The following is a 20,580-nucleotide window of genomic DNA, read 5'->3' as shown; positions in this document are numbered from 1 at the left end:
ACTGAGCTCCCTGACCTCCTGTGGGTTTCAACTCTGACACTGGCACTGGAAGCCGCTAGATGGAGCTTCCCACAGCCATGAGTTTTGAGCTCAGTATGCCCTTCTCCAAGTTGGCTACTGACTAATCTCTCCTGGGAGATGGCCAAACCCCAGCAACTCACCAACCACTGCTGTCCACTGTGTCCACTGTTCTGTTCCACTGGTGTGTTTCTCCTTGAAGGTCTCTGGGGTCTCCAATAAGGGCAGCAGGTTCCAGCTGCCCTTTCCTTTAGCGAGGCCAGGCTCAGGTTGAAGGAGCTGCCTGTTACCTCCTTCTTTGTTAGGGACACTCTCTTCACTCTCCCTGTGGGCTTAAATTCTTGCTTCAGCTCTTTCATGGGTCCTGAATACCCACTTGCATCCTTCTCTTCCTCACGTCGCTTTATTCCAGTGCCTGAACACCAAACCTCAGAGATTCCCTCTCAGCTGCTCATCATTCATCCATCTTTACCCACTCCAGTAATGAAAGTCAATTTTAAATCTCTGACATTTGTTAACTCTAAGATTTCATTTTATAAAATTTTAGGAAAAATGAGAAAATGAATTTCAAGTTCAAAATAGGCTGCATTGACTATTTCCTTCATCTTTGGTGTTTCTGTTATTCTTTAAGATATTCCTTTTGAATTCTATAATACTAATGTGACTTAATTGAAAAAGTCATTGACTGATAGCACTGTGCAACTATTTTCTCTTTAATGTGTGAAAAAAAAAAACCTGTGCATTCTGGGGTGTGAGAAAGTGTTAAGGTAGTCTTCTTTTGAAGGATTATGCCATCCTTGAAGCTAAGGACTAACGATTGCAATCCCATGGTACCATCAGGTCATAGTAAATAAGGGACTGCTTATATTTGGGGGACTTCTTGACAGACATCCCCAGTTAGGTACAAAAGTCATCTTAGTTATGTTCTGCTCTCACTAATTTTTACTTTTTCCTGATCCACAAAATCTTAATTTATAAAGTATAGAAGTATATTTCATAGAAATTGCAACATATAATTATTAATATTCAAATCTCATTAGAATGTATAGTAAGGCAAATTTCTGAGACCAGGAACCACCTTAGTTATTATTATACTTTTCACAATGCCTCACATAGGTAGGTCTTCACAAAACAGAGGAGTTAATCCTCATGTCCTTGGCATTTCAGCAGTGTTTATTTCCTGTAGAAAAGGATGATGTGATTTTGTGCTATCAGAGAAAATTGTTAGATATTGCATTTGTCTCAGGCATATGGAGAATGAAGATAAAGGACTAAAAATAACCAAGCCAATCTAGGCTTAAATAAATCATAGTATTAAGAGCAACAAAAACTCCTTTTCTCAAACTAATATAACAATTTTATAACAACAAATTTCTGTTTAGAATGGAAGCAAAATACCAACTGCAAACCACTCATTGAATATTTAAGTTTAAAACCAACTGGTGTATTTATTTTTTAAATTAAGAGCAGAAAATATAATAACTAAAGTCTTTAAATTAAGAAATTGGGATAGAGAAATAGTGACCAGAAAGTATAAATGAAATGATAGTATTCTTAATGCACAATCTTAATGCACATCTGACTTTAGTCAGATGCTGCAATTGCAGAATAATGAGTAATATATATATATATATAATATAATGTAACCACCAGAATTATTGTATACAAAGTTGGGATTAGTATGAAAAATACATTTTTCTTAGGGCAAAAGTAATAGTTGTCATTAGATTTTCACTGTGAACCATGACTCCAAATCCTTTCCTGTATAGTTAACCTACCCAAGAATTAGTCTTATCTTTCATCCCTCACCTACCATATTCTACTCATTTTACTCCAACCATTAATCACTTCCGTACTCTGAAATGTAACATCTCCTGTTTGTCTTTGCTGTTTGATATTGCAGATGCACTTAGAAGAGTTAATTAATCCTTCTTTCTTGAAACCATCTCATTATTCGTCTCATTATTCATCACATTATTCATGGTTTTTTTTTTCTACTTTACTACCTACTCTTTCTCAGTATCCTTTCCTATGTTAAAAAAGGAATTCAGTGTCACTTGCTAAATCATGCTTAGCAAGAATTTGTTCAAGACCATTGTGGTAGATATCAGGACCACTGCAAAGAGATTTTGCAGCAGAAGAGAGAGACTGAACTGAATTCTGACAGCAGCAGTAACAAGTGGGAATGTATAGCCACTTTAGAGGTCAGTGGAAGAAAAATTACTAAGAGAAAAAAATCAGAGGTAAGGTGGATTCTGGCTTTGAAGTAAAAAGACATTTGGCTCTTGTCTGAGAATAAGAAATGGCTGGAAACAATTGTTAGATACTTATTATGCAAATTTATCATTGGGGTAGTTATCTAACTTTCTAGCATCCTAAACCAGTGGTGGCAAAGCTATGGCACACATCCTGCAGCAGGCTGTTATTGCTGAAAGCTCTAAGAGTCTCACCATCACTGTCTTCAACTGTTGATCTCTATAAGCTCAACATAGTAATGTAAAGTGTAATTGGGTTTCCTTTGTATAATAAAGAGGAGTAAAGTCATAAATGGACTTCTAATTTGTAGAAAACAGGTGAAGGGGCATTGAACAAAATCTTGTTGGATTTAAAAATAAGTGTTACCTTTACTTTGATTCCACTTTTAAATACTTACATAGTTTGGGAGTGAAAAGTGCACATACTTTATTCCTGGTCGTCGATATGCAGTTATAATTACATTCCGCAAGGTCACTGTGAACATTGAATTATCAAAAACCCAAAGCATTTGTTCTATGGGCACTACAGGGTTAGGTTTCTGCAGGCCTCTGGTCTCAACATTTACATCAGCCAATCCATACATAACCTTGTTTAATGTGTGTTTCTGTTCAAGGTTACTGTCTATACTGTTTATTTGGTATTTAAATACTATTGATTTAGAAACACTGCATTCATAGCTAACAGCATAAGATAAGCTGATACCTGAAAGCAGCCCATGGAGCAGACATATTTTCTCTGCATAAAGCACAACGTAGAATTTTTGCACTCAGAAACCCTAACCACCACTTCAATACCACATTTGAGGACTGCTCTACACAGCAGCATCAACAAAAAGGCCCCCAAACCCAGACCAATGACACTGAATACACACTGAAAACCTTGTCTGTAAGATAATAGATGAAATAAAGGATAGAGGGGCTGTGTTATCTTCTCCATAACTGGGAAGTTGTTCAATCAGCAACTCCAATTATTCACTGTCCTCCAGGTGCAGAAATCTGTGAGTGACCATGAAAACATCACAGGTACAGATTTGGGGGTTTCAAGTAAGTTTTAGCAACTAAGCTAATTCTAATATTGAATTTTCAGATAATGAGAACCAACTGTACAATTCAACTGCAACTGAATGGATTTTGATGTATTTCTTTGCTTAAACAGCTAACAACACCCTATACTACATTTCCTCAGGAAGTTTCTCACACAAAACTAGTCCATTCTCACTTGTACTTTTTTGGGTACAGAAGGAGAGGAATTGTTTAATCATGGGACCAAGTCATGTTTAAATATATTTAAACACTGCCAGTATTTTTCAAAGTGTTGTGTAATTTTATACTCCCACCAGGAAGCCCTGAGCAATCAAATTATTCCATGTACCAATGAATCCTTTTAATTTTTAGCTGCTGAAAATGTGTAAAATTGTATAACACTGTTTTAATTTCTCTGAAAATGAATAATGTCAAGGACCTTTTCAGGTACTTATGAGTAATTATTAGATCTTGAATTCTGATTTGACTTGTGTAAATTATGTTTTTTAAATTACTGATTTTAGTATATTTAGTATATTTGACTATACTTTACTATACTCTATTTTAAGATCTATATGGTGCAAATATTTTCTCCTACTTTCTGACTGCCTTGAATTCTCTTAAGAACCTTAACTCATGAGCAAGAGTTTTTTGATGATGCCTAATTTATCAAGTTATTTTAATGTTTCCTGGGAAATCTCTTTCCCAGGTCTTGAGGAGATCCTGTTTTCTTTAGGAAACTTTATAATTTGGGGATTTCTTTGGTCTAAAATTCACCTAGACTTGCGTGTGTGTGTGTGCCTGTGTGTGTGTGTGTGTGTGTGTCATTGTGTAAAATATAAATCATTGTACTTCTTTTCCTATTTTTGTATTTTATTTTTATTTTTTCTTTTTATTGAGTTTATTGGTACAATCTAGGTCTGCAATACAGTTACATTCATTACTGGGATCCTGTACCTTCACATGACATTTCTTGGTTCTCATTTTTTCCCCTTGTCCCTGCTCTCCCTTCACCCCCTCCTCCCCTCTCCATTTACAAACTCTTTATTTCCATTTTTTTAATTTCCTCATATTTTTTCTTTTCCCTTATTTCCTTCCCCTACCCTTCCCATTTTCCCTACACCTTTAGCCCTTTTCTTCCTATTTCACACTCGTAATTGTCCCATTAGGATCTTGTGTACTATTATAGCTTTTCACACCATAAAAACTATTTGGTATTTACACATGTGTGACTTATTTATTTCACTTAGGAGTATATCATCAATATGTATCCATTTTCCTATGAACGACTCTAATTTCTCATTCTTTGTGGCTGAGTAGTATTCCATTTTATAGAAAAACCACATCTTCTTTATTCAGTTTCCAACAGATGGGCAGATGGGCTGTTTCCAAGTTTTAGCTATTACAAATTGTGCCACTATAAACATTGGTGTGCATATATCTCTGTGGTATAATTCTTTTAAATCTTATGGAAAGATACCCAGCAGAGGGATGGCTGGGTCAAATGGAACCTCTAGACCTAGCTCTTTGAGGTATCTCCATATTGATTTCCATAGTGGTTGTACCAGTATGCACTCCCACCAACAGTGAAGAAGGGTTCCTTTCTCCCCACAACCCCACCAACATATGTTATTGTGTGATTTCTTGAAAGCAGCGATTCTTGGTGGGGTGAGGCGGAATCTCAGTGTTGCTTTCGTCTGCATCTCTCGAATGACCAGTGATGTGGAACTTTTTCATGTATTTGTTTGCTGCTTTTACTCCTTTTTCTGAGAAATGTCTGTTCATTTCAGATGCCCATTTTTGAATCGGGTCTTTATATTTTGGGGGGGCTGATTGTTTTGAGTTCTTTATTTATTCTAAATAACAGTCCTTTGTCTTAGGAGCAGCTGGTGCAATTTTTTTCCGACATTGTAGGTTGTCTCTTAGTTCTGTTGATGGCTTCTTTTGCAGTGCAGAAGCTTTTCAATAAGATGAGATCCTAGTTGTTGATTCCTTCTGCTAGTTCCTTTGCTACTGAGGACTTGTTCATAAAGTCTCTTCCTATACCAATGTCTTCAAGAGTTCTGCCCAATTTATCTTCCAACAAGTTTAGTGTTTCTGTTTTAATATTTAGATCTTTAATCCACTTTGATTTTATTTTAGTGCATGGTGAAAGGTAAGGATCTAGTTTTAATCTTTGGCCGGTTGAGATCCAGTTTTTCCCACACCATTTATTAAAGAGGCTATCCTTCGTCCAGTGGGGATGGTCAGCTCCTTTGTCAACGATGACATAGCTGAGTACAGCTGGAGTTGTTTTTGTATCTTCCAGTCTGTTTCACTGATCCTCAGATCTGTTTCTTTGCCAGTACCATGCTGTTTTTATCACTGGGGCTTTGTAGTATAGTTTCAGATTGGGAATTGTTAAACCCGCTGCCATGTGGCTGTTGCCTAGGATGCCTTTTGCTATTCTAGGTCTCTTATGGTTCCAAATGAATTTTTGGGTTCTTTTTTCTAGGTCTGTGAAATACAGTGTTGGAATTTCAATTGGTATTGCATTGAATCTGTATAGTAGTTTTGGTAGTATGGCCATTTTCACTACGTTGATTTTTTCTACCCAGGAGCAGGGGACATTTTTCCATTTTCTTATATCCTCTTTGATCTCTTTTTTTTCAGAGTGCTGTAGTTTTCAGTGTAGAGGTCTTTTGCTTCTTTTGTTAGATTGATTCCCAGATACTTCATTTTTTGGGGGTGCTATTGTGAAAGGAATTGTTTCCCTAATTTCTTGTTCAGTGAGTCTGTTCTTTATGTACAAGAAGGCTATTGATTTTTGTTTGTTGACCTTGTATCCAGCTACTCTTCTAAAAGTGTCAATTAAGTCAAGAAGTCTTTTGGTGGAGTTTTTTGGGTCTTCAATGTAGAGTATCATATCATCAGCAAATAATGACAGTTTAACTTCTTCCTTTCTTATCTTTATTGCTTTAATCTCTTTCTCTTGTCTAATTGCTGTGGCTAATGTTTCCAGAACTATATAGAAGAGGAGTGGTGATAGTGGGCATCCTTGTCTTATTCCTGATTTTAACGTGAAGGTTTTCAGTTTTTGGCCATTTAATATGATGTTGGCTGCTGTTTCTTCATAGATAGCCTTTATTAAGTTGAGATATAGACCATCTATTCCAACTTTTTGCAGAGTTTTTATCATGAATGGGTGTTGAATTTTGTCAGATGCTTTTTCTGCATCTATCGAGAGGATCATGTGGTTCTTGTCCTTGACTTTGTTAATATAGTGTATTACATTTATTGTTTTACATATGTTGAACCATCCTTGCATCCCTGGAATAAATCCAACTTGTCAGGATGTATGACCTTCTTGCTGTTCCTCTGTATTCTGTTTGCTAGTACCTTATTGAGGATTTTGCATCTATATTCATTAAAGAGATTGGCCTGTAGTTCTCTTTTTTAGTTACATCTTTCCTTGGTTTGGGGATCAATGTGATGCTTGCTTCCAGGAATGAATTTGGAAGTATTGCTACCCTTTCAATTTCGTTGAAAAGTCTGAAGAGTAATGGCAGTAGTTCTTCTCTAAATATCTTGTAAAATTCAGCAGTGAATCCATCAGGACCTGGGCTTTTCTTTGTTGGTAAATTTTTAAATTACATTTTCAATTTCACTGATTGTAATTGGGGTGTTTAAAATGTTTTTATCTTCTTCATTCAACTTTGGTAATTCATAAGTATCTAGAAATCTGTCCATTTCTTCTGTGTTTTCCATTTTATTAGAGTACAGGTTCTCAAAGTAGGTATTCATGATATTCTCAATTTCTTTTGGATCTGTTGTGACTTCACCTTTTTCATTCCTGATTGCATGGATCTGAGCCTTTTCTTTTCTTTTTTTTGATAAGGTTTGCTAAGGGTTTATCAATTTTATTTATTGTTTCAAAAAACCAACTCTTCATTCATTTTTTGGTATCTTTTTCTTAGTTTCCATTGCATTTGTTTTTGCTCTAATCTTTATAATTTCCTCTCTTGTTCGAGCTTTGGGTTTTTTTTGCTCTTGTTTTTCTAGGAGTCTAAGGTTCATTGTTAGGTTGTTTGTTTGAACTTGCTCTGTTTTCCTGATGTGTGCATTCAGTGCTATGAATTTTTCACGTAGAACTGTTTTCATTGTGTCCCATAGATTCCTGTATGTTGTATTGGTGTTTTCATTTATTTGTAAAAACTGTCTGATTTCTTCTTTAATTTCCTCTGTGATCCATTGATTGTTCAGGAGAGTGTTGTTCAATTTCCATGTATTTGTGAAGTTCCTATGGTTTCTTACGCTATTGATGTCCAGCTTTATTGTACTGTGATCTGATAATTTACAGGGAATAACTTCAATTCTTTTGCATATATTCAAACCTGTTCTGTGAGCTAGTATGTATCTATCTTGGAGAATGACCCATGTGCAGCTGAAAAGAATGTATATTCTGATTTTGTGGGGTGGAACACTCTATAGACATCTAATAAAGTCCATGCATTCAAAAGCTTGGTTCAGTTCTAGTATTTCATTGTTGATTTTTTGCCTAGATGATCTATTTGTGATAGTGGGGTATTTAGATCCCCCAGTACAATTGCATTAGTGCTTATTTGGTTTTTCATGTTATTTAATATTTGTTTTATATAGTTGGGTGCATGTATGTTTCTGATTGTCATTTCTTCCTCTTGAATTGTGAACGATGTAGTGGCCTTCTTTGTCTCTCTTAATCAGTTTTGGTTTGAAATTTGCTTTGTCTGTGAATAAGATTGCTACCCCTGCTTTTTTCTATGCTCCTGTAGCATGAAGAATTGTTTTCCATCCTTTCACTTTTAGTCTATGGGCTTATTTTTGCACTAGGTGTGTTTCTTGTGTAGAACATATTGTTGGATTTTACTTCTTAATCCATTCTGCCAATCTATTTCTCTTGATTGGTGAATTGAGGCCGTTGACATTGATAGTTATAACTGATATGTACTGACTTATTATTGTCATGTTATTATCCTTTTGTTGACTCTTTTTTTTTTTTTGTCCTCTCTTTTTAGTTTCTTGCCTTGCCTATTTGATTTGCTCTGTTGGACCTCCTGGTGTTGTGATCTTCATTGTCTTTTTCTAGGATATTGTTTAAAATTCTTTGTAGTGCTTGTTCAGTATTCATGAAGTTTCTCAAGTGTTCTTTGTCATGGAAGTATCTTATTTCTCCATCCATTTTGAAAGAGAGTTTTGCAGGACACATCAGTCTTGGTTGTAATTTGTTTTCTTTTAGAAATTGAAATACCTCACTCCAGGCTCTCCTTGACCTGAGGGTTTGTGTTGAAAAGTCTGCTGTGATTCTGATGGGCTTTCCCTCGCATATGATTTGTTTCTCTTCTCTTACTGCTTGTAGTATTTTGTTCTTCTGTTGGGTTTCTGGGATCTTGATTATAATATGTCTAGGTGTAGATTTTTTTAATTGTGGCTAGTTGGTGTCCTATATGCCTCACTTATCTGTATGTCTAATTCTTCCCCTCTGTTTGGGAAGTTTTCAGGCCTTAATTCTTTGAACAGCTTTTTTAAGTCATTTGCCTTTTCTCCTGGTACTTCATGGATTCCTATCAGTCTTATGTTATTCTTCTTTGCATTATTTAGGAGTTGTTGGATCAATTTCTCATGCTCCCTGACTGTTTTTAAGAGACCTCTCTTTTCTTGGTTACTGTCTGCTATCCTATCTTCTACATCTGAGATTCTATCTTTTATTGTGTTATGTATGTTCTCAGTAGAGTTTTTAACCTCTTGGATATCTGTTTGAATTTGTTTAATGGATTCCATTTCTTTCCTATGTTGGGTGTTCATTGTTTCCATTTCTTTCTTATTCTGGGCCTTAATGGTTTCTATTATGTCTCCAAGCTCATCTATTTTTTTGTCAGTTTCTGTTCTGGATTCTCAAATCATGTCTTTCATTTTGCTCATCATCTCTATGGTTAACTGGGAAATAATTTCTGTTTTGAATTTTTCTAGAAGTTGGTTGATCAGTTTTTTTTAGTTTGTGTGCTGTGAGTTCTGAGTGTCCTGAAGGTTCACTCTCTGATTTTTCATCCTCCTTTGACCTACTGTTTTCCATTGGTGGACTGGAATTCTGTCTTTGTGGCTTGCTTAAGTGTTTTCTCATCTTTATTTTTGCTGTTGGGTTGACCTTGATTCAATCTCTGGATCATTAAATCTTCCTGATATCATTTTGTCCCACCCTTTGATTCTCTAATGACTTATAGACATTCTCATTTTCATAATTAAGCAAACAACTCATCACATCATTCCCTATCCTTTATCCCTATCGATACAATGAGGAACATAATAGGATCAATCACTACCCTTTACAGCCCGCCATGCCTGTGCAGAGTGCATCCTAGGACTGGCTCAGTCAGGGGATCTAATAGCGGGGTGGGGGGAACTTTACCATTCTTCCACTGTGTCTGAGCCAATCAGTGGTGCCCTCTGGAAACTGCGCGGCTCCAGAGGAGCCCGCATAGTAGAGAGGCCTCTGAGTCCAAGCCTGGGCGATGACGTAAAACTCTCCATTTCTTTCTTATTCTGGGCTTTCATGGTTTCTATTATGTTTTTGAGCTCATCTATTTTTTTGCAGATTCTATTCTAAAGTCTCAAATCATGTGTTTCATTTTGCTCACCATCTCTATGGCTATCTGGGACATAATTTCTGTTTTGAATTTTTCTAGAGCTTGATTGATCAGTTTTGATACTTCTGTGCTGTGAGTTCTGAGTGTTCTAAAGGTTCACCATCCTCCTTTGCCCTACTGTTTGCCGTTGGTGGACTGGAAGTCTGTCTTTGTGGCTTGCTTAAGTGTTTTCTCATCTTTATTTTTGCTGTTGGGTTTCCCTTGATTCATTCTCTGGTTCATTAAATCTTCCTCATATCGTTGCATCCCAGCCTTTGATTCTCTAATGATTTAGACATTCTCATTTTTGTAGTTGAGACAGCAACTAGTCAAATCAATCCCTGCCCTTTATCCCAGTCGATACAATCAGGAACACAATAGGATCAATCACCACCCTTTATTGCCAGCCATGCCTCTGCAGAGTGCATCTAAGGACTGGCACAATCAGGGGATCTGAGACCCGGGGGGTGGGGGTGGTGCTCCTCAGCCTACTGGCACTGGGTCCGGAACATTCAGTGGCGCCCGCAGGGAAAGGCAGGGGCTGGTTAGTGGAGGGAGATCTGAAGTCCAAGCCATCCACTTTCCCAAAACTCACTCTCCTGGTGCTGGGTCCAGAGCAATCAGTGGGTTCCACAGGGAAAGTCGTGGCTACGTGGGTCCAAAGATCGGGCCCGGACATAGGAGGGACATCTGAAGTTCATGCCAGCTGCTTTCCCCCTTTTCCTATTTTTAAACACATGTTTTACCACCCTTTTTAAAAAGCAAAACAAAACAAAATAAAGAGACACTTTTCTCCATTGAATTCCCATAGTGTATTTGTCAAGAAAACGATTGATCATATATATGTGGGCTCATTTTTAATTACTCTCTGAGTAGTATAACTTACAATAAATATTGAAATTAAGTAATGGTTGCTTTAATTTTGTTGTCTTTTTATTTTGAATAAGTTTTACTTTCACATTTTAGAATCTTGTTGTCTATTTCTGAAAAACTAATATTGTAATTTGGATTAGAATTTTAAGATGTTTATCTTCACTTAACTCTATTCTGTCCCCGTAATTATTTGAAAGTGTCAGTAGTGTGAAAGTTTAAAAACTCCCCAAGTGACCCTAACATGTAGAAAAGATAACAATAACAACCACCAGCCTATGTCTTTTCTTTTTCAGAAGACTCTGTGTACCTGAGATGTGTACCCATCTCTAAGTTGCTACTTATTAAGTAAATACCAGAGTCATTTCTAGCAGTGCACCAAAAATATCATACACTATGGTCTCAAAATATTTCTTCCACTTAAAGTTTCCATTCATGTTGCTCTTTCAGTAAAAAGATGTACTCCAAAATGACTTTCTATGTTTATATTATGAAGAAAAACTTGAAAAAACATTTTAAATGTAAGTATCTTATGTCTGCCCAAGCCCATTATTACACATTTTTCCTGATTACAATTCATTGTTTTTATAAAGTGGATTGGATTAGTATGTGAAAGTCAGGAAGGAGAAATTGGGCCAATTTTATTATGGTACAGAATTTATACTGATAATATAGGAAATAGTACTGTATATGGCTTTTACATAGAAATGTGTATTCCCTTTTTCTCTTTATTGCAGAGATACTTGATAACTTATATGTCATGATCACCTCATACAACACTGTAACTGCCTAAAGATGGATTTATATCCTAAGAAATGTTTCTCTCAAGACTGAATATTAAGCAAAAGACTGAAAATTCTAGTCACTGTAATTTTATTTGAAGCATTTTCCAACAGATGTTACATCCTGGTTTGCTACAATATTTTAAATACTTTCTTTTTTTCAATATTCATTAAACCAGTATTTTCTTCTTGTCTCTAATAAGAGCAACATCTGTTTCCCCTTGTTCAATCAAAGAAACCACCTCAAGAGTCTTACTTTAAAAATAATACCATTACAAAGACAGCATGGATAGAATATGCTTCATTAACAGCTTACATTTGCATATGAAACAAGTTTTCCCAACAATTATGAGTTAGGGCAATGTTAGAGACAATATTATAAAACAATCCAGTTATCTTATGAAAAAAATTAAAATCAGAAGCTGAAGTGTGGTTTTAAGCTAAAATCCTCTCAGTCAAAATATTGTTTTTCTTTTATAATATATATGATCAAAAATTTATCTTTACAAATTATAGAATAACTGGAGATAGATATCATAAAGTAGTATCATATAGCATTTAGTTATAAAAATAAAACTGCTGTAATATTATATGTATTTTAAAACAAGATGTGGTATAATACCAGCGCTCTGGGAGGCTGAGGCAGGAGGATCATAAGTTTGAGCCAACCTGGATAACACACGTGTGTGTGTGTGTGTGTGTGTGTGTGTGTGTGTGTGTGTGTGTATATACATATATATTATTTTTTGCAATAAAAATACCTTAGAAAATATATTGTCTCGTTTTTAATCAGTATCCTCAAAGTCATTCACCATAAGAAATCTTTCTTTGGAATTGGATTTCATTTTTGGAAATATGTCATGGACATCCACCACTACATCTATTAAATAATGTAGGTGAAAAAGCACATTTTGGGGAGGGGGAAGAAGATTGGTCACTATGAAGGACCATACTGAAGATCCCAAAATTAGCTTTAAAAACTGTTGACCTGGAAGTTATCAGAAACATATTTAGATACCTTCACAGAATGCTAAATTCCTTATTAATGATTTGGCACTATTCGATTTATATGAGGGAGGGAGGTATTTATTGATGAAGAAAACCATTTTATCATTTTATAATAGTTATTGTATTCAGAATTAAAATACAACCACCCAGGTTGATATTTAGCTAGATTCATTCACTGAATAAAAAGTTATAGTTAACATTTACAGAAAGGTAACTACCACGAGCTATACTAAATTATAATATACAGAGAGATATTTCACAACTTATGATGTGGTTATATTCCAATAAACCCATCGCAAATTGGAAGTATCCTAAGTCAGTAATGCATTTAGTATGCATGACCTATTGGGCAGCCTAGCTCAGACACAGCACTGTTCACCCTCCTGATCTCAGGGCTCATTGAGGACTGAGGCTCGCTGCCATGGCACAGCAGTAGGACAGAGCATTTTACCCATTTCCTAGTCCTGGAAAAGGTCAGTATTCAAATTTTGAAGTAAAGTTCAACCAAATGTGTGTTCCCTTTGCACCTCACAAACTCACTAGTCTAAAGATAAACTGTCCCATACCACAGACCACCAAATACCTAGTCCTCCCCAAAATCCTATGAAATACTTGCACTATTTCCATTTCATAGAAGGGGAAATTGAGGCATAAAGTTAACTTGCAGGCAGCTCAGCTATTGGCTGAGTGCAAATGAGTCCATGCTGACTACCCAATTCTGCCTTTTGCAAGTGGGACTATAAATCAGAAATCTCTGAGCTCTTATTCCATCTTAGTCTCTTATAGGACATCCTACATGTATACTAAATAGGACCCCAGGGTTAATACAGTATGTATTTCCCCAAGAAGATAACAGAGGCCATTTATAAATTTGTCTGTATAAACACATAGGGCTATAGGTAAAAATGTGTATAATATTTACTACATGTTTTAAATAGTATGTATATAAGTAATTTAGAAAGTTCATTTCCCACTCACTTTTTAGAAATAATTTTGTTCTTATATTTTTTATATGCAGCTTTAATATCAGTGCCTTTGTCTACCTTTGTGAATCATCTAACATATATGGGGTTCCTATTAGAATAATGCTAGGATATCTTTTATTCCAGTTGTCCTGCAAATAAACACTCTTGAACTTCACATTGTAAAGATTTATTCTGTGGTTTTCCTATTTGAAAACTTACACATTGTTGCATCAACATTTGTAAATATGAGATATCAGCTTCCAAAAGTACCTAAATTAAAGGCAAACTAAATATCTAACTAAAGTAAAGTTGCCCTTTATTTTTATTTTTATTTGTTTTATTTAAGCAATATTGGGAATTGAAACTGTCTTCACCCTGAATTACATCCTCAGGGCTTTTGCATTTTTAAATTTTGAGACAAAAATCTCTCTAAATCTCCAATTTCCCCAGACTTGGCTCTAATTTGCAATTCTCCTGTGCCAGCCTCCCAGAGTTCTGGGATTATAGGCATGCATCTCTACTCCCAGGTAATGCCTTTATTTTTTGACCTTATGTCATAGGTATAGCTAGAGATACCCTAGCACCTATGAGCCAGGTGCCTTTTAAATGTCATGCAAACACTAATTTGTCTACCCGAAGCAAACCTTCAGAGTAGCTAATATCTGTACTTTAGTCAAGAAAAGTTTGAAGCACAGAAGTTAAGATTTGCTTGGGTTAGCTAGGCACAGTGTGAAAGCAGACAGTGTAGTCTCTTAAATCCCTATCCCTGTTGTCCACTCTTCTACCCTCTTTTGCCACAGTGATGGGTAGTGGGGACATAGGGGGGGATAGATGCAGCTCTAAACCTGCTAGATATCCAAAGCATGAGCGTCTTCTCTAAAAAAATCAAAGAATGAATTCTAAGAACAACAGAGGTTAAAAGTAGGAGAAATTTATTGAGAGAAAGAATACTTCTGTCTAAGATAAACAAAAGAGGGATCCAAAAGTGGGTTACCTGCCAACCCTGCTTCTCAAAGGTGTTTTATGGGGCAAAGCCATAAGGTGAGGCTGGCACAAAGTGGGACAAAATGGTAAGACCCAGTGGAAAATTACAAGGTGGGAATGAGGTGGGCAAAACCATGATCAACCAATAGGATTACAAGTGCAGTCACACATTCTTTCCATTCTCAAGATATCTGCTGACCCACCCACAGTGGTGGGTAGACAAAGCATAGCTCTCAACAGTGAATGAGAAATGCTGTTTTCATCCATTTTGGTGATTGTTAAATATATAACTTATAAAATTAATAAAATTTGCAATAATGATATATTTGATTTTTTTCTTGAATAAACCTGGTATTTATTATAAGCATGTATCTAATAGCTATTGATCTGGTCAACTACAAAATTCTAAATGAATTTCATATGTTGACTTCCAAATCTTAAATTTTATTAATATTCCATTTCAAATGAATTAGAAATCATTAAACAATATTGTTTTTTGTTTTGTTGTTGTATTGTATTGGTACTGGGGACCAAAGTCAGGACCTTGCCCTTGTGAGGCAGGCAGCAGCACCACTGAGCTAAATTCCCAGCCCTTTCAGGCATTAATTTTTAATGCCCAAGAAAGGCTATTCTTTTAGCTTGTATGAAACAAATAATTCTGTACTACTTCCTCCAAGTGACAGATGGTCCAGGAAAGGCTAAAGACAAAACAAGTTCTGGAGCAAATTTGTAGGAGACATTTAACACTTTTATTTCAGCCCAGGTGTCGTGCAAAGTTGCTCAGGTCTTCCCTTGTGCCAGAAGGATGAACGGAGGCAGATGAGACATCAGCTGAATCTATCACATCCTGTCCAGGCTCAATAACCTTGGATGGCTTGGTTCAAGTACTGAGGAAAACCTCTTGGAGGTGTCAGGAGGTCTGTATGAGTGTCTGTGCTCTACAGCAAGCCCACAGCAAGACAGCATGGCCAGGCTTCTTCATCCACCCTTTATAACATAAGAGTGAACATGAAGTTCTCTTTTCTCAGAGTCCCACAAAGTGAGGAGATTATTTAAGTAAATACTTGTGGGCTCATTTAAGTATTCTCTAGATGGAAAACAAATCTAAGAATGTGCTATTCAGATCTGTAATATAAAGATTCCATTTACAAGTCCATTGTAAAGTAAAAAATATCATTGTAACAAAATACTAAAAAAAAAATACAGTCTGGTAGTATGAGTTATATTCCAGCACAACAGAAATTGGAGGGCATGAATGACTGAAAGCAGGCAGGTGAAAATAGATGGTGTTTGTTTCTTTCCAGCCCTGATACACAGTGACACAAGGCTGTCCCCAGGGATTAAGCCTCTCTGCAGACACAGTGGCAAGGAGTGTGTGTGTGTGTGTGTGTGCAGTGTAACTCTGATGGCAGATGTAGAGACTATGTAACATATTTGGTTTTTTCTTATTTTTTGCATTTGCTTTCTAGAACTCAAGCTTTACAGCCAGATACAATTCTAGGCTATGCCATTTGCTAACTATGGGATGCTTATATTTTATTAGACTTACTTAGTCCCTTTCTCTATATTGGAGGTAATATTTAACTTTTTTTTTCTGTAATGTATGAATGAGTCAAATGCAAGTAAAGTAGTTATGAGAGTGGCTAGCACATAGAGCTTGGAATAATACACCTATAAATACTCAAATATGTAGGCCTCATAAAATTGGATTTTTCTCTGGAGAGAGCCTTCAGGCTATTACTTTTTATAACTTGTGGATGAAGAAAGTATAAAAGAAGAAGCACATTTTCTTTTAGGTAATTTGGTCATCCTTGCTGCATTAAGAATAAATTTAATTATATTTGGGGGCCCATTCCAGTCATAGATTGTGACTATGATTAAATGTTCAAAACATTTGGAATTAAATAATTGGAATTAAAATGAACGGAAATCACTGTTTAAACTTCAGTCACACAGGGACTGCTGTCAACAAGGCTCTTTCAATCTGGGGTCTAATTTCTCTAGTAATTAAGTTTCTTTGAAAAAATAAAATAACTTTTTAATTTTAATCTAATTAGAATAATGGGTCCTTTGACATAAACAATAAAATTAGTTACATTGCTTTCTTAAATTAATTTTGTGATGAAGAACTATTCATAGAGATTTTCTGAAAGACTTTCTGGTCTATCATTTAGAATAGCTAAGGTATTTTATAAATGTCTTCTAATGAGTGTATAATTCTTTAGGATTATATTATGTGATTTAGAGGTTGAACATTAATATTAATGCTCTTGAGATCCATATCATAGAAATGCATTTCAGGGCAGGGGTCATCAAACTGCAAACATAAGAACTAAAATCATGATGATGTACCACTATAGCTAATTGATCATAAGTTCAGTTTGGGACTTTAAAAGAAAATGTTATGGTAAAATACAGTATTTGGAGCATCAATTCTGTGGGAGAACTCAAAGAGACCACTTGAGAAGAAAGTGTTTCAGTATTCACTATGGCTTATCTGACTGCTAATTGATTTTAATTTAAGAATAAGGCTGCATTTGCATAGTAATTTTACAGTACAGAGGATTTTATTTGCATTGTTCTTCATGCATACTTGAAAGGCAAAAAAAGAAAACAATTAGAACTATTTCCCTAGTTTTTGCACAGACAGGAAAAAAAATCTCTGATTTGGTGGAGATATTCTTCTGGTCACAAAAAGAACATGCACTAAAATCTAGAAATGTTCTTTTTCAATGAGGAACTGTCTTGTAAAGTAACCCACAAATACTGAAAAGCAGACCTGAATACAGAAATTTAGGTAAATTCAGTGTATTTTACATTGATCTAATTAAGTACCAGGAGGGATAAAGAAATAAGACAGAAAATGGTAGAAGATCACTAAACATTTCTCTAACATAGGATTTGCTGCTATGCTACTGGGAGCAGTCCCCTGCAGATCTTCTGAGGCTCTATCTTAGTTGCTGGGCCTGGCACACCCAGCCCTTCTAGCCAGGCCCTATCCTTGCATCATTGGAAACCTGCAATGTCTGGAGTTGTCTGCACTTGACACCAGGAGGAGATGAGAAAATATGTTTCACTGTATAATTTAGTAGAGAAAGGTCAATTTTGATGTGTCTAGAATGGTACAGGTTTCCAGGATGAGATATAGATATTAAATTCAATTAAACTTAAGAAAATTTCATGGACTCACTTACTTCTTACCCTTGAGTAGATCACAGGGTATATGGCTATTTCTGGCATAGAGGCCATGGTCAGCAGTGCCAATGCTTTCCCCACTATTGGCTTGGGTTCCACCATCAGCTGTGAGGTCTCTGAAACTTGTATTCATGATCATCCCTTGGATTCCTTTCTTATTCCTGCGCACCTGTTGTGTGCCAGGGACTGCCTGAAATTCAAGATTCTTAACAGAAAATAAAACACATAGAATCTCTGACTTCAAGAATCAAACAGTGCAGATAGAAAATAAACCCATTGACCAGTAAATAAATATGCAATAGGATGAAGGGTTTTATGAGGAACTGGTTATGCAAGGCCTTTGTTAAGATAGCATTTGGGCAGAGGCCTGAAGATTGGCAGCAGAATCCATGCAGATGATCCACAGAAGGCTCAGTTCCCCATAAAGGTGTGGCCATAACTTTTAACAAAGTCCAGAAGCAAGAGAAAACTGTGTACCAGAAATGCTGTGATGTCGGTACATTTTTTTAAACACTAGCATTATTGTGTGGAGAGAAGAGATTGTAAGTGGAAAGAATGCAAAGAGGCCAGTCCACACATTGTTGAAACATTCATACTAAAGACTACCAAGTGATTATAATTTTTATAGTATTAATATTAGTATTCTCTCTCTCTCTGATATAATATATATATATATATTATATATACATAAAGACTCATATATTTTAAATTTCAAAATTTGGGAATTATTTTCATTGATTATTTTGCAGCCAAATTTTAATTGTCCTCCATTGAAGCAAAATATGCTCAGTCGTATTACTGAACTAAAATGTAACATCCTAAAAATGCATGACATTTCGTATAATATGAGTAAATATAAAAGACATGTCATCACAATCTTCCAGTTTCCACCAGGCCTTGCTTAGTGATATACACCAACCATTAGCTAATGCTTTTTCTGGAGAGAACCACGTAGCACATAGTCTCCACTTTGAGACATATGATATCCGATGCAGCTTTGTGAGTAGGGTGGTGAACGGGTGATATATAGTCACGTGAGTTTGGCTATATTTCAAGAAAACTTTACATTGGCGTTATAATTTGGATTTATGAAATCCGTATATACCACTTAATATTATTTCTCTTTTGATTTCTTTTCAACCATTTAATAATGTAAAAAACACTCTCAGCTCATAGGCTACAAAAAGACAAATGGCTGTGAGGAAGCTATGGCCCGCATGCAATTCAGATGGCTGGTGTAAACTGTCAGGGGCTTAGGGCTTTCATCTGTGCTTCATTGATTTACTGTGTTTTTATTTTTAAATATCTTTACTTGTTAGTCTTCTTATCTTTAATGACACTGAAGAGTATCCTCAAGGAACTTCTATGTGAGGATTTTACATTACGCCATCTGGAGCAGACTAGAACAAAAGCCTGTTCCCTTTGTCACAAAATAAGCTTTTGCAGCATTAGAAAAAAGCACTCTGCCTGACTCTTTGGACTTCTCTGTCTGCTGGTGTTTCCAAGTCTCTCCAGATGGTTGTGTTCCATTGCTGCTTTGCTGTTTGCACCTTAATTTTCTAATTATTCTTTTAAAATGAAAACATACTATACTGAAACTTCAAGCCATGCCCACCTAGTGGAGAGATCAAAAGAATGTTTATCTTCAAATATCTATGTAGCAGAAAAGAGTGAAATGTGGCTGTTGTTGGTAGAAGTTGTTGGTTTATTTTCTTACTTTTTGTTCTTTGAAATATAACCCACTGAATTCTAACAATGCCTTGTTTATAAATGATCAAATAATCCTGATACTGTCCCTGTGATCATAAGTAGTAAACTGTACATACTTAACATATTTTTCTTTAATACTTAATTTATATAAATTATGCCTAGAGATGTGGTATTGAAAGGAAAGAGCCAGAACAAAAGTTTTTTAAAATAGAGAAATATTAAATAAAAAGCATAAATATGTTTTCTTATCTGAGAGTGGGATAAGGCAAATTTAACCAGAAAACAACTTCTTAAATTAAAATATCTCATCCTCATCTCCCAAATGACTTTATGCAAACTGTTCTTCCCAAGTGTCCCAATGGATTCCAGGCCTATTTATTTACCTAATTGGGTTGCATTATGCTTTATTTAGTCCAGTGGAAGATAGAACCAGTTATGATATTAAAGAAACATTAAATAATGCAATTTATAAGCAGCATTGTAGTCTCCTAGTTAAAATACATGAATTGTACTTCTAAAGCACTAAAAATTTAAAAATTTAAAAATTGTGGTTATTCCTCCTTTCTAGCTGAAATTGTCATTTTTACCAGTAATTCCTTAGCTGACTGTAGTTAATAATAATGCATTTTATATTTCAAAATAACTGACAGTAAATTTCAAATGCATCACACACAACAAAAATGACATTAAGTATAATGGTAGATATACTAACTGGTCTAGTCATTTCACTTTGTGTGTATATATCAATCTATCACATTGCACTCCATAAATGTAATATATTATAGTTTGTAAATTAAAAATTGCATATGTATATACAGTGCATATATGTATATACAAAGTTGCAAAATGTATACACATTACATGTTTTCTTATATCTATATAGTTAAATAGTATACATTTAAATTACATAAATTATTTACAAATATATGATATATATTTAAATTGTGTAACTAAACTGAGTTTTATTTTGTACTTCCTAGGTTCTGGGTTGAATGATGGTCAGTGGCATGAGGTTCGTTTCTTAGCCAAGGAGAATTTTGCTATTCTCACCATTGATGGAGACGAAGCATCAGCAGTTCGAACAAACAGTCCTCTTCAAGTGAAAACTGGCGAGAAGTACTTCTTTGGAGGT

At 35.5% G+C, this 20,580-nt stretch overlaps 1 protein-coding gene across 3 annotated transcripts in view; it reads left to right on the top strand.

Moving 5' to 3' along the window:
• The window catches only part of Cntnap2 (contactin associated protein 2), a 2,025,293-nt gene that overhangs the window by 1,010,408 nt on the left and 994,305 nt on the right, over positions 1 to 20,580 (top strand). For all 3 annotated transcript variants that reach the window (XM_010638580.2, XM_033764477.1, XM_019209676.2), the window contains one exon: positions 20,429 to 20,578. In XM_010638580.2, the coding sequence (XP_010636882.1) occupies positions 20,429 to 20,578 (150 nt within the window). The remainder of the gene's footprint in view (positions 1 to 20,428; positions 20,579 to 20,580) is intronic.

Source organism: Fukomys damarensis, unplaced genomic scaffold, assembly GCF_012274545.1.
Source record: "Fukomys damarensis isolate Sample0158 unplaced genomic scaffold, DMR_v1.0_HiC HiC_scaffold_16, whole genome shotgun sequence".
In the NCBI taxonomy this organism is placed as follows: domain Eukaryota; kingdom Metazoa; phylum Chordata; class Mammalia; order Rodentia; family Bathyergidae; genus Fukomys; species Fukomys damarensis.
Note: the sequence above shows the minus strand (reverse complement) of the source record. Positions and strands in the feature narration are given on the sequence as shown.